The following is a 14,492-nucleotide window of genomic DNA, read 5'->3' as shown; positions in this document are numbered from 1 at the left end:
TAAATCCTCTTCCTGTTGCTGCTTAAGAACTACAGTCTGGCTTGGGACTAAAGAAAGCAAGAGTTTATATAATTTAGAAATATCACCTCTAGAGTCTGCATTGATTTCTAAAATATCCAAAAGTGATTTTGAGGGAGTGTTAGGGAAGTCTGTAAATGCATTGCTAACGAAATTCTGAATTTGTAAGTGGGTTTTAAGAGAAGGAAATTGGGTGTTGAGATTAAACACCAAAATGAAGTTGAAATTGGCACCATATACGTATTGAAGCATTTAAAATAGGGTTGTCAAAAGGGAAGCCAGGGGAGCACATAATACTGCCATCAACCAAATGTCCAGCAGCATCAATTTCCACTGGAGTCCAACATGGCACCCAGTCATTCAGCCTATAATGATCTTGGCTCCAAAATAAAATACTCCAAATATGTGCTGCTCAGTAATAAAACAGAAAGTGTGGAGATCCCAGGCCTCCAAATTGTTTTGGGCTTCAAAGAAGTTTATTATTCCAGATAAAGTTATAAATATATCGATAAGTGTTTTGAAAAAGGTTTTTGGTAATAAACTTGAAAATTAGATTTAAAATGAGCAGATTGTTTATGAGTCAAAGTTACCCCAATATACCTCAATCTCAATGTTATTAATTCGCTTTTTGAAGTATTTAGTATTTAACCTAAAGAACCTAAAGAAGAGCTGTAAGTGTCACTGATATGGAGAGCATGCGGCAAAGAGACTTCTGGTCCAATAGTAAATGGAACCACATTGTCCGCATAAAGGGACATTTTATGTTCAAGACCACCGCGATTGATCCCCGAACTCCAGAATGTGTCCAAATAGCAATTGCAACGAGTAATGGAGAAAGGGGGTCTCCTTGATGTGAATCCTGAAAAAAGACTTAAACAAAATCAGTACATACGAAAAAAAATGTACATACTGTGGCTAGGGAAGACGTATTCAAGGCGAGATATGTTTAGAGGGCCAAAACCAAATTTCTGCAACATATAGAAAAAAATTACAATTCCATTCAACACGGTCAAATAACTTTTCAGCATCTAACAAAAGTAAAACCTGGTGGTAAAAAAGGTGGAATACTTTTGATACAATTTTAACATCTACATTAAGCAAACTGATCAATCCAGAGAATTGTTTCCTTTCTTCAGTATCAGGGAAATTGTGGCACCTCGCTTGTGGCAAGGTGGTAGGAAGAGCACCTCGCTTGAGGGAGTCACTGAACATTGCAACAAAGGGATAAGTTCCTTTGAAAATTTCTTTAACAACTCAGTGGAAAAGTCATCAGGCCCAGGAGTCTTACCATTCTGCATTGCTTGAATGGCTGAACTCTTCTTCAGATATTGGAGAGTCCAGCTCAGACCAAGTGAAAGTACTAATTGTGGGTATAGGGAGGCCTTTGAATAATGTCTCCAGTCGCTGAATATCAGGAGCGTGCAGTTTTTAAGAAATAGTTTATGCATGGGCTCTGATAAACATATTGGACTTATTGGCCAAAGAGACATGTAGGCCTTAACAATAAATACACACAACCAATAAAAAGTTACATCTTTATTTACACTGTCATTAAAAATTAGTAAGACATACTGTGTAGTCGTGTTCCTGTTAATTCTCACATTTGGCATTTAGTTACTGTAATTTGTTGAAAAACAAAAACAATTATGTCAGATAAGGCAAGAAAACATATTTACACATTTCTGAAACTGTGACACTACAACCTAAACATGTCTACTGATATGTATTATGTTTTATTATTGTTGTTTTGTATTATATATACAATTAACATTGCATTATTAAGTGTTAAAGGCAAAAGCCTCTAGTTGCATCACATCCTTTTGGCTGCATTTGTGTCAAAGAGGAACCTGAGCATTTTCATACAACAAACAAATCAACATGTGACAGAATACAGTGTTATTAAGTACCAAACAGTCATAAATTATAAACACCTTCAAAATGTAGTGTGTATGTGAATATATTGAGTGCTATAAGGACAATGAGGATTTCGGCTACCGTTTCAATAAATACGCAAGGAACAACCGCTGAAAAAGTAAAGTGAATCTGAAATGTACTATTTTAAAAACGTCCCACACATGAAAACAATATTGCATTGTGTGAAAGTTTCATCTGCCTGTCATGATCAGTCGCTATACTGCCCTACTGTACCCTACATACCAACCCAAAACGCTATTCACCATAATAGGGTAATTGAAATGTAAATGAGACAATTAGTCAGGGTTATAGAGATCAACCGTCCCATGAGTTGCACATTTGGCATCACTTGAATATATTAGCAATAAATAGACAACACAAAAACGATCATTGACACTGTCTTAGCTGCCACTGTAGCTCCTTTTGTAAAAGGATGTCACGGCTTAAACTGTAAGCCAGACGAGATTGAACAGTAGAATTAATTAAACCCTTTACAGCAGAGTCTAGGTTTGAGGTGTGAATTACTGCAATTTCTGAGAAAAGTAACTTCAAAAAGACACTAAACAGAAATCTCACACCTGTGTGAGATTAAAATATAAGTTGCTAGGTACTTTGTAAAATAAATGGGAGAGAGTATTTTCATTAAGAAATGTGCTGAATCTGCTCCAATGGAGAGGTTTAGGGATTCTGGAATTTGTAGAGATTCTGGAGTAGAGACATTTGGGGTTTGTAAAAAGGAATTGATTAATGAGGCTCGTAATGTGAACGTCCCAGAAATGAGATTTCTGGATTATGAAGGCACTGATTTGTAAAGATTTTCTCCGAAAAATCTCTCTGGGTGGGTAGATGGCGCTCTCTCCCCTTTTCACTCAAAGTGATGTTTGTTAGCACATGCGTATGTTAACTGGTGCAGTGGAGCTGGGATCCCGGTGCTTTCTAAGCATGTTGAGGCTGCATCAGGGGCAGCTTGAGCATAATTGTCAGTACCAACATGGAAAAAAAATGGGTAAAATTCAGTAAACAAGTACAAAAATTAAAAAGATACAAAACAAAGACCAACCAACTAAAAAATAACATCAACGGACGACTCTGGAAAAGACAAATCCCACTATACACATTATTCCCTTAAATGAGCTCGAAAAATGCTACTAAATGCTAATACAAAATACACACCCTTTATTTAACCAATGTCAGATTCACAGAGAAGTTAAACAATAATTAGAATAAGACATTAGAAAAGTAGGAATATCTCTGCCCTAGGGGAGAACTTAACATTTGACCCTCATGGTCATATGACCTCCTGCCCTGAGGCTACATAGTAGTGACAGCGGCAATAAAAGGTAAACTGGCTTAATTGTTCAAGTCAAAATATCCTTTTGTCCTTTTAGGCAGAAGGTGTTAACACAAAGATAGATAGGAGTCATGGTCAAAACCCTGACCATTAGAACACATCGTCATATCCACAGTAATGGTAACAGAAATCTCCCTGTCTTAAGAAGGGAAGTCTCTTTAAAAGCATTGAAGTACTGAAATAAACAGCCTTCATACTTCATACTTTAGCTCCTACCATAAAGGACGTAACTGCATTTCTTTTTTTTTTAGATTACAGGTAGTCTGGTATTACTTGAGAACTAAGAAAGTGACACAATAGCCATTTTCTATTAAGACGAGCTTGCGTTAAAACCAAAAGGCTGCGTTTTGTTCCTAGTTGGCTCCTTTTTAGACACAGCCTTGCTAAGACATACACGTTCAAAGGCAGCTTGGAACTATCAAATAAGAACACTTTGAAAAACGTTATCACCCAAACACCGCTGAAGGCACTAACAGTAAATCAAACGGCAACAGTCATGGCATGATCCCACCAAGGCACTGCTAACAGGAACCCGCTTGTAAGGTTAGTCATGCTGTTTTTAACTGTAGCATTAGCTGTCTTCATCCCACATGCAGAGCTGCTTGTGTGGCATGTAGAAGTCAAAGCGGTAGCCCTTGCTGCAGCTCTTGATGCCACACTTGTAAGGGCTGGGCCCATGACCACGGCAGAATTTCAGCATGCATGGGTACCACTCCAGTCTTAGAGTGTAGCTGCACAAGCAGGGCTGCCATTGATCAGCAGTGGAGCTGCAGCCCTGCAGGCCTGGAGCCTCCAGTCTCTGAGATAGGACCTCAAAAATGGAGCCCTCGACACCTACACAGAGAAACAAGGTCAGTACCAGGCTACAGTGAAACTGAAGAATCATCATAGGAACACTGAGCTAAAATGCATACATTCAACTAGCCTAAAGCTACAGTTCCATCAAATATTCATAGAAATCAGCCGAAGCTGATGTTTGATGCTTCTTTAGTATTGCTCCAGCATTCCTGCTCTAGTACTCCTGCTTAAAATCATATGTTAATAGTACAGTAGCTTGTGTAATTTAGAAGGAAAATCACCAGCCCTCCAGGCCTCCCTCTAAGTAGCCACAATTGCATTTACATTACATTTACATTTATGGCATTTAGCAGACGCTCTTATCCAGAGCGACTTACAAGGTTACTCGTATTACAGAGGTGGGCCAATGTAGTGTTAGGAGTCTTGCCCAAGGACTCTTATTGGTGTAGCGCAGCATAGTCACCCAGATCGGGAATCGAACCTCAGTCTCCCACATGGTGTGGTAGCTTACTGGCAGGTAGTGGTGTTATCTGTTGCGCCACACCAACCAACTGCCTCAAGCAATGTCCCCACTGCAAAACTGGGATAAAGTGGGTAATTGCTATTGTAATTTTGGCAACCTTTATATTTAGATGATACCTTCCCTGCCATACAAAATTAATCTGTGGGAACAAACATAGCAGTACGAACATCATCCAAATGCACGACACTAACCCTTTTCCAGCCAGTGTTTCATGTCTTGCTCGCGTGTATAGATGATGTCTCTGGCATCTTGGCACACATTGCGAATGTGTGAGCTGAGGTGCCATGATAAAGTCAGGTTCACCGCCACATTCAGATTCATCCGCTCTATGCCATTCTTCTCCTCTGCCGTCCGCACAACATGAGGGTTTTTCTGGAAGATTTAAAAAAAAAAAAAAAAGAAAAGCCATTGTAGGGCAGCCATATTTATTGGACTCACCTGTTCAAAAAATCATGTTTTGTTGATTTTGTACAGAAAAATAAATGAACCCATCTGACATCTTTCTGCATATTTTAGAGCATACTCTCTTTTTAGTTGCTGAATTCAACATATTGGAAATGGCTCAAATATAATGCAATAAATGTGCCACATTTCATGTTTAGTTTCTTTTCTGTAGTATTTGATCCTTGCCACTTACCAAGATATACCAAGCACTTTATTGTAGTGCTGTGCATAAAATTACACAGATATGAGCCAGAAGCTTCACATACTGTTCACATGAGGGGGGGGGGGTGTCTTAGGCCTAAAGTGTGCCATGAAAACAGTCCCCAAACCATTACACCACCTCCACCAGCCTGCATTATTGACACACAGCAGGTTGGGTCCATGGATTCATGCTATTGGTGCCAAATTCAAACCATCTGTGTGCCACAGCAAAATGGAGATGCATCAGATAAGGCTTTGCTTCTCCAGTCTTCAGCTGTCCAGTTTTGGTGGCATTATGAGATGCTTTTCAGCTCAGCACAGTTGTACAGAGTAGTTATCTGAGTTACCATGGCCTTTTGATCTCTCTCATCAAAAAGGCATATCTGTCCACAGAACTGCTGCTCACTAGATGTTTATTTCTGTATTACAGCATTCAAAGTAAACTCTAGAGACTCTAGTTGTGCTAAAACAAATTCCAGGAGATCAGCAGTTGTAGAAATTCTCAAACCAGCCCACCTGGCACCAACAATCATGCCACACTTAAAATAACTGAGATCACTGAGATTCTTTCCTCATTCTGAAGGCTGATGTGAACATTACCTAAAGCTGCTGCCCCGTACGTGCATGTATATATGTAGGGTGTGTTGACATGGACATGCACATTGACATGTTTATTTAATAATAACAACTTGCTTCTCTTGCTATGTTGTAAAGCCCCATTTGTAACCACCAATTAACAATAGATTTCTTTGCTTAGGTAAATAAATAAAGTCTAAAGTAAAAACCATATTTCAGGTTTGCATATTTCCATTCATTAGCAACTGCAGCATTGATGATATGATGATGATATGTGGAGATTCAACTGGAGATCCAATTCAATTGAATTTTAAAACAAATTGTAATCAATTAGAAATAAATGATAAATTAGGCGCTCATTTCAGTGTTCACTCATTCATGATGTTGATGATTTGTATCTTGAAGAGTCATAATCACGTTAGATCATTTGTTTAGCCCCGGACTGACCTGTCTCAGCCTGACCATGGCTTCGCTGGGGATGATCTCTCCATGTTCCAGCCTGGTGATGAAACACAGGGCCTGGTACTGCGTCTGGCCCCTCTCCGGCTCACCCAACACCAGCGCCCTCAAGATCTTCACATGCTGAGCAGATCAAAGAAAACAATAACATTGATAAGATAATTACTGAGAGGATTAAAAGCTCTGACAACAAAGCTCTGAGGTCTTCAAACCAGACCAATCATTGTTTGATCGCTGATGACTGCAAAGACTCAGGCAGTCAGTGACCAATTTATGGCTTTGAACAGGACTGAAATACAGTTCTGATTACAGTGAAACAACTGATATCTGAGCAGATCACAGAATGGTCAGGTCTACCTGATTTTAATGTAGACAATGGAAACAGCAGCTTACCTGGACTAATGGAGGAAAGAGTGGTATAGAACAGAAATAAAATGCTCAATCATATCAGTTGCATATTTTATAGTTTGCATTTCCTAAAATTCCCTAATACATCAGACTTCCATTATCTGACCAAAAGCAAGACTATTTTAAGGCTTTAAGGCTGAAAGCAATGCTGCACAACATATTGCACAACACTGTTGGTGTTCTGAAGTAGTAATCAAAGTATTCATGACAAAAAGGTACATTATTACAGTCAAAATAATTCAGATCACGCTAACCATGTCATAAAAGGTAGCAATATAACCACAATGCTGTTTTTTAGTCCTTATCACGCAGTCTTACTGACAGTAAAACCAGGACATACATCTACAGACAGTTGTTGTCTCTTAAATGCCCAGCAGACACATGAAACTCAGGCCTGACCCTCCTCTGATGACCCCAGTGCTTCAGCTGACCTATACGCCTACACACAGAGCAGGCCAGCGTCAAACTGACAGCTCTCATATAAGATGATAAATGGGGGAACTACAGAATAAAGTCTCTATTTCACTCCCACAATGCTCCCTCTATTTGCCTGGCCTGTCCAGTGCTGAGTCTCTTTATATGGAGCACTTCGTACCCTGAAGCTTAGCATTGTCTATGTTAGGCTATAGAGTAAGCTAAGAGTTAGAAATCACTCTCCCCTTTTGTGATCGTTAGCCAAAGTGCTAATTTCCTCCTAAATCCAGCAAGCAAACAAGCTTTCAGTGTAGCCAGGCAACAGTGGCCAGGGCCAATCAAATTCCTGGGTGAGTGTAATTAAGACACTCAGAAGGTGACATTCCAACCCTCAGAGCTAAAAGAGAAGGGGTGGTGGTGCTAAAAGAAGGGATGTTGAAGCTGGACCTTCTCTGGATTAGCATGATCTAAGGTCATGGAGTTAAAACTGCTTCACAAAGGCGCAGAGGCACAAACCTCAGTCCTCACTACACTCAACATTGTTTAAACCTGTAAGGCAACACCTAGAAATGTGATGATATTTTTAGTGTTACAACAATATGATCAATGCCTTCAGCCAACAAAATGTACAGTTCACAAAAAAAAAAATACTAAAATTAGAAATTTTGATATTTGGTGACTATATTATTAAACTCTTAAAAATGTCTTAAAAGTTTGGCCCACCAGAGCATTATCCCAACACTTATATATATTTATACTGTATACTATAACAGAATACCTCCAAATATAGTTTATTGCAATGTTAGAAATGCATTTTTCATGCAGTACTTTGTCTTCTCTGGCCCTCAGCCCAACCACAAACACTGCACTTTGGCCTCCCAAGGCAAAGAGGTTGAGAATCAATGCTCTAAACTTAGAACTGCATACTATTTGGACATTATGTGTTTTACAATACTAATAATTGTTGTCTTTTGACAGCATTATCTATTAATACAGCATTGCTTGAAAATACTGCAAACATCAAAATCGCTTTATGTCACCAAGTATGTCACACATACAAGGAATGTGCCTTGCTGAGTGCACACTTGTATGATATGTAACACCATAAAAAACAAAGGACATGTTTACAGACTGGTGTCAAGTCTTCGAAAGAAGAAGTCTATAACTAGGGGCAGGCAGCAATATGAAAATAAATTACTATAAAAAACAAAAAGTATTAAAATAAATACACTGTGGCTGGAGCTAAATAAGAATATGTTAATGTGTACATATGCAGATCACAAGAAACATAAACCCTACTACTCAGTTATGCAATGCTACGTTTATGGCATAGAACTGACTTCTGGGTCACAGTAAAGGCAGGTTATAGGCAGGTTAAGTTCTATTTAAAGTGGAAGGGCTCGACTGTGGTTGATGGACGCCACAGCTCTGTGGAAAAGTTGTAAACATGTTATCTAGTTGTGAAGGCTTTGATAGTTCTGAATCTTCTACCCGAGAAAAGTGGTTTAGAGAAAGTATAATTCAGGCACTTTTATATGACCCAAAATTCAATCTTAAATATTCCTGAATAAAGACTGAATTAACATCAAACCTTGCTCGACTGTATCTCTAACAACATTACATATACATCAGTGTATCGTTAATTGTAACTAAAATACAATATATACAAATATTAAAGCTTGCTAGAAGAGTGAGATAAATGGAACCGGAACCACGTTCATTTAACACTATGAACTGTACTGATATGAGTAACTTGAGTTATAGATGGGCAATATAACGACATTTTATCATATTGTGATGAGTTATTGTGATACACAATATGCTTTTCTAGGCATATTGAGGAGACTGTTAAGGCTTAATAAACACTGACCAGCTGCAGGTTTTATTACTAACAGTGTAATTAGACTGGTTTAATCAGATGAAGAGCAGCAGATGTTGAATAAAAAATAGTAGTTTATAGGAATCTGTGGCTACTGATGTGTTTAGTCTGTGATTACATATATTGTGATATATATCATGTATTGCCAAAAAAGTCTTTAAATACCATAATATAGTATTTTTCCCATTTCGCCCAGTCCTAACTTGAGTCATAATTTATTCCTGGTTTTTGCATTGATTTTATTTAGGAATTGTCGGATTACTGATCGTGTTCAGTTTACTAACCAAGTCTTAGTTAACGTTTTATTTTTTTCCTCATTTCTCGTCCGTGATTAGTGAATATTTTCTCTACGCAAGTGCGCTGTTCAGTTTGCGAAAGCTCCCTCCTTGGTGTGCTGTTGCTATGGGCACAGATCCGCACATGTGTGAGAAATGGCAAGTGTGGCGTGAAGGTGTGAGAGTAGAGCCAATTGTGTTAGTCTTGTGGCCAAACGTGTGAGTTAGCAGCCCTGGTCTTCCTGAACAAGACAAATTTTTACTTTCAGCACGTAAATGGAAATATGTACACTGGATCACATAATAGCCTTAAGAATCAATGCAGTAACCCGACCCACAGGGCCTCGGTGGAGAAACTTTGACAGGGAAATCCCTAAAACTGCCCACTCAGAATCTGACTTGTGTGCTTCAGCATACTCAGGTGATAGATTAGATCTAAGCAAGTTTTAACAGTCAAAAATGAGTGTTATATGTGGGAGGTAATGCTTTGACTTAGACCTCACAGACAATTTTTGTATAAAGATAACCCCCCCCCCCCAAAAAAAAAAAAAAAAAATATATATATATATATATATATATATAAATACATTCTTTACAGTCAAAACAACTAAGAATGCCTTTTGCCTTCTACTGTGAAATAACAATTTTGGGGATCATTATTTTTTTATGGCCTGCGACATTATACAATCTAGATTTACATAGTTCATAGAGGTATTTTCACACATTTTAATCAAAATTTGAAATATTTTGGATCTGAGCAACACTTTCTAATGTTTTACCTTTTTTGTAAAACCATAATAAATTATTATGAAATCATCTGCAGCTAAAGGCATCAAACTGCAAATGTGAATCACTGTAGGCTAGGGCCCGACTGATCCATACATTTGCCAATACCGATCTGCAAACACTGCGTCAATAATGCAGTAATAAACTTTAAATAAATAAACACTACTATGCTTACATTAACAAAAACCATGTCACCTATATCCAACCTAACCTTTAGTATGACAATGACATGCTGTAACACCAAACCCTTTTCATGAGGAGAACTAACAGAAAAAATCAGGTAAAAAATAAATAAATTCTGCCCCAGCAGCAATATTTAGGTAATAAGTGGGACTGGCTTTCTGCTGGTTATTTGAATGTAGGAGTGGAGAACTGTCTGCCATCGTTTCACCTCAATTAGAGTACATATAATTAAAATGTAAATCTAATACTATATTAGCCAACATTGCCAGTTCTTGGAATTCTAAGCCCCTTTAGTATTAGGCTTCAAATTTGCATTTGCAAAATCATTTTTATACATTTCTAGGCAACCAAATAGTTTTTTATATCATTAAAAACACTTATTTGAGACTTTTCAATTTAATTAAAATAAAATGTATTTGAACAGCACTTTTCACACCAGAGGTCACAAACAGCTTTACAGAGATCCGTGTCTGAGCCTCTTTTGAACTCCCGTATCCTGAGAAGCAAAATACTGAATGATTTACACTGTAGTAGACGAACTCCAGGCTTGCAGGAGTCAAATTTACAACCAAAGAGCCTTCCAGCTTTTCACCTCTTCTGCTGCTTTTGGACGCTGCTGGATGTTTAGTTTTCCCCTCAGACCACTAGTATACCTTTACAACTATTTCCTCTCATCGAATGGCTCGACTGCAATGCTCAGTCTTACTGTGACCACTCCCTGGTGTCTAGCAGCCACACTGCTCCACTCGCTGAATGGAGCAGATTGGAAGCACATGCATGGGGGACAGGGCTCCAAATCGGTCTAAAGAAAAGATGCTCTGTTAGAGAGAGATTGAGCTAAATGCGACACGCTGTGGATGAATAGTGCTTTGATGATATCAAAGAAGCTCTAATTGGGACAGACCCTGTCAGTGACACCAATTTTTTATATAATTTTTTTTTTAATTCAGTTTGAAAGTTTTAAATAGTGAAAACCTAAACAGCAGTGTTTTTATACAGTTTGTGTGTTTGGGCGCTCCTGTTCAAATGATTTATAAGTAAAAATAAGTGAATCATTTTTACATTTTGGAGCAAAACTGCTATTTATTTTCTGACTTCAACAAATTTGAAACAATGTATTTATTGTTCCATTATTTATGCACATGCCTATTTTTTGCAGTCTCTGTAAAGAGTGGTGTAAAAGCAGTCACACTACACCTGAACTTACACCCATCCAGTGCCTTTTGTAAATAATGTAAACATTCAGATTATATCAAACCTGTACATTTAACTGTTTAACAGTGCAATATTGTAAATAGAGAGTATACATAATGTGTATATATGTAGAATATAAGTCAAATTAAATATTCAAGTTAAGGTAAATATTCAGTATTTCTATTTGTAAATGAATATTGTGAGGGATGAGGGATGATGCACCCAATGTTTCACTCACCTTTACCACAATAAAAGTGATTTGATTGATGTATTTTCATTATAATATAAAACTGGCAACATCAAAGGGATCTCTCTGCCCAATCAGTTATTTTTTTAATAGTACCAATAAATTATGTATATTTTGAGCATATCGTGGATATTGTAAGTACTTCTAGAACAGTGCCACAGTGTTTCATTAATAAGAGTGCATGATTAATCCTGCTTAACTGGACTTAGGAAAGTAAATTGTGTAATGTGCTAAAACCATATTTACTTTTTGATTTAGTATTTCTTAAATGTGCCCCCACTGGTACTTTTGTGCTCACTCCAACTCCAACACGTGTCAGAGAAAATAGAGATTAGCCCTGATCTGACATTTTTAGTCTATGTTTATGGCCTTTTTTAAGGATAGTGTACTTTAAAGCATTAAGAGCACATACCTTTTTAAACTATGCCTTCTGATTCACCTGGATCCAGTAAGCTCATATCAACTGAAAGGTGTTCACGTAGCTAATGTGTGAAATATGCTTTTAAACCAGATGCCACTCTGTGAGAAGATTAATTTAATCAATCTCTGGCATTCATTATACACTGTCCATCAGGCTTACCAAGTAGAGCAGTGAATTAATCCATCAATAATGAGCTCATGAGCAGAACAGAACAGAGGTTCTACCTGCAGTAGCTGTAGGTCTGTGCTTTATTGTGGCACATCAGTGCTGATGGATATCGGGGTCAATATCAGCAGGAAATGCTGAATGAAATTTTTGGAGAAGAAGGAGAAGTGTTTAAATGAAGCAGATTCTAAAAGAAAAAACACTGAATTGGTATCTGTCCATTTTCAAGCTCAGTATCAATCACAAAAAAGAAAAGGAGGTATTGTGCCATCTCTAGCTTATTGTGCAAAGTTACTAATAATTGTGGCCAACAGAGATGAAATGACAGGATGCCATTTTTATTTTCCAAAACTGATACTGAAATCTTGAGTCTCACAGATAGATAATAATAATAATAATAATAATAATAATAATAATAATAATGTTATGTAACATTAATAATTAATAATTATTCATGAGTTTTTAGCATACCAAATATCCTGGTAGTTCAAGCTCTCCTTTGTGTTAAAATGACCAATAATTTATAACTCACTAATTTCTCTTTTAGAAAAAACCCTGAAACTATGTGTGACTTTTCTGTGAGGGTCACTATTGTAGGCCTCCATAATACAGCTTCAACATACATGCTGTGCTCTGTTTCACTCTGTTTTACTGTGTTTTACTCTGTTTTACTGTTTTACTGTTTCACTCTGTTTCACTCTGTTTTACTGTTTCACTCTGTTTCACTCTGTTTTACTCTGTTTTACTGTTTCACTCTGTTTCACTCTGTTTTACTGTTTCACTCTGTTTCACTCTGTTTTACTCTGTTTTACTGTTTTACTGTTTCACTCTGTTTTACTGTTTCACTCTGTTTTACTCTGTTTTACTGTTTTACTGTTTCACTCTGTTTTACTGTTTCACTCTGTTTTTCACTCTGTTTTTCACTCTGTTTTACTGTTTTACTGTTTCACTCTGTTTTACTGTTTCACTCTGTTTTACTCTGTTTCACTCTGTTTTTCACTCTGTTTCACTCTGTTTTACTCTGTTTCACTCTGTTTTTCACTCTGTTTCACTCTGTTTTTCACTCTGTTTCACTCTGTTTTACTGTTTCACTCTGTTTCAATCTGTTTTACTCTGTTTCACTCTGTTTTTCACTCTGTTTCACTCTGTTTCACTGAGAGACCTGAACAGACTTTACTGAAACCCAAGTTCACCAGAGGTTCACTAGCAGTGTGCTGCACTCACCCGCTTGAAGTCGGCCAGGAATGTGATGAGGGCTCCATCAGCCTGTTTGAACTCCAGGGTGATGATGTCCCTCTCGCTGTCCGCCTCTAAAACCTCCTGAGTTATCTGACCATCGTTCAACCGCACCAGCACCCTCAGCTCGGACCCGGCGCTCATCCAACACAACAGAGCGGCGACGACGAGGGAGGCTCGGAGTGAAGCTGCTGGAAGCACCCTCGGGTACATTACAGAGGAAACAGAAGGAAGCCCGCTTCCCGAGTCATTTAACACAACAATGGGCCATCTCTCCCGAATAACTTAAGCCCAGCAGACCCGCACTGAATCTCAGACACCGCTCCAGACCACAACAGGCGCCGCTGCCCCAAATCAAAGCTCCTCATGCTCTCTGCTCCTCCATGCTGGCCCAAACACCAGCACTCTCTCTCAGGTCTCTCTCGGTCTTTCGGTTTGGTAGAGGTTTGCGGCGGCTTTCGTTCAGATTCTTCCCGGATTTGTTTCGCCTCCGGCAGCAGGGCTACAACTTTCCCCCAAAACTCCCCCCGTCACTTCCTTCCAACTTCAGCAGCTCAGACGACAGCTGTTTGTTTTCCTTCCCACCCGTATTCAGCGCGCAGGCCCCGCCCACTGCCCTGCGATTGGGTAGCAGCAGGGGTGGAAAAATAGCAGGGCGGGCATGACCCGATATAACCCTGTAATATCGCGATAGGGTTTTTAGCACTGTTTACGATGTTAGCTTTTTGTATTAAGAAGAAATACTGTACTATATACATGTACACAAAATAAACAACAATTATCATAAAGTAGTGCATAGTTAATATTGTTAAATAATATAAATAATAGAATAAATCATATAATAATAAATAAAATTGTTATAGCTTTTTACTTCTATTATTTATTTTGTGTGTATATTGATAATTTTCTACATTTTTGCATCTCAGTGTCTTGCTATCCCTTGTATGTTTTGACACTTAGAATTTCCCCACTGTGGGACTAATAAATGATTATCTTATCT

The 14,492-nt window shown here is 38.1% G+C and overlaps 1 protein-coding gene across 1 annotated transcript; it reads right to left on the bottom strand.

Moving 5' to 3' along the window:
• Positions 1-1,557: 1,557 nt before the first annotated feature.
• Positions 1,558-14,018, bottom strand: oafb (OAF homolog b (Drosophila)). The gene is made up of 4 exons (XM_072693847.1): positions 13,481-14,018; positions 6,273-6,407; positions 4,796-4,976; positions 1,558-4,117 (listed from the first exon to the last, which is right to left on the bottom strand). Exons 1-4 carry the CDS (start codon positions 13,703-13,705, stop codon positions 3,855-3,857), a joined length of 804 nt encoding a protein of 267 aa, XP_072549948.1. The 5' UTR covers positions 13,706-14,018; the 3' UTR covers positions 1,558-3,854.
• Between the last annotated feature and the right edge of the window lie 474 nt (positions 14,019-14,492).

Source organism: Salminus brasiliensis, chromosome 1 (genome assembly GCF_030463535.1).
Source record: "Salminus brasiliensis chromosome 1, fSalBra1.hap2, whole genome shotgun sequence".
Taxonomy (NCBI): Eukaryota; Metazoa; Chordata; class Actinopteri; order Characiformes; family Bryconidae; genus Salminus; species Salminus brasiliensis.
The sequence above is the reverse complement of the archived record's forward strand: the minus strand, read 5'-3'. Positions and strand labels throughout refer to the sequence as shown.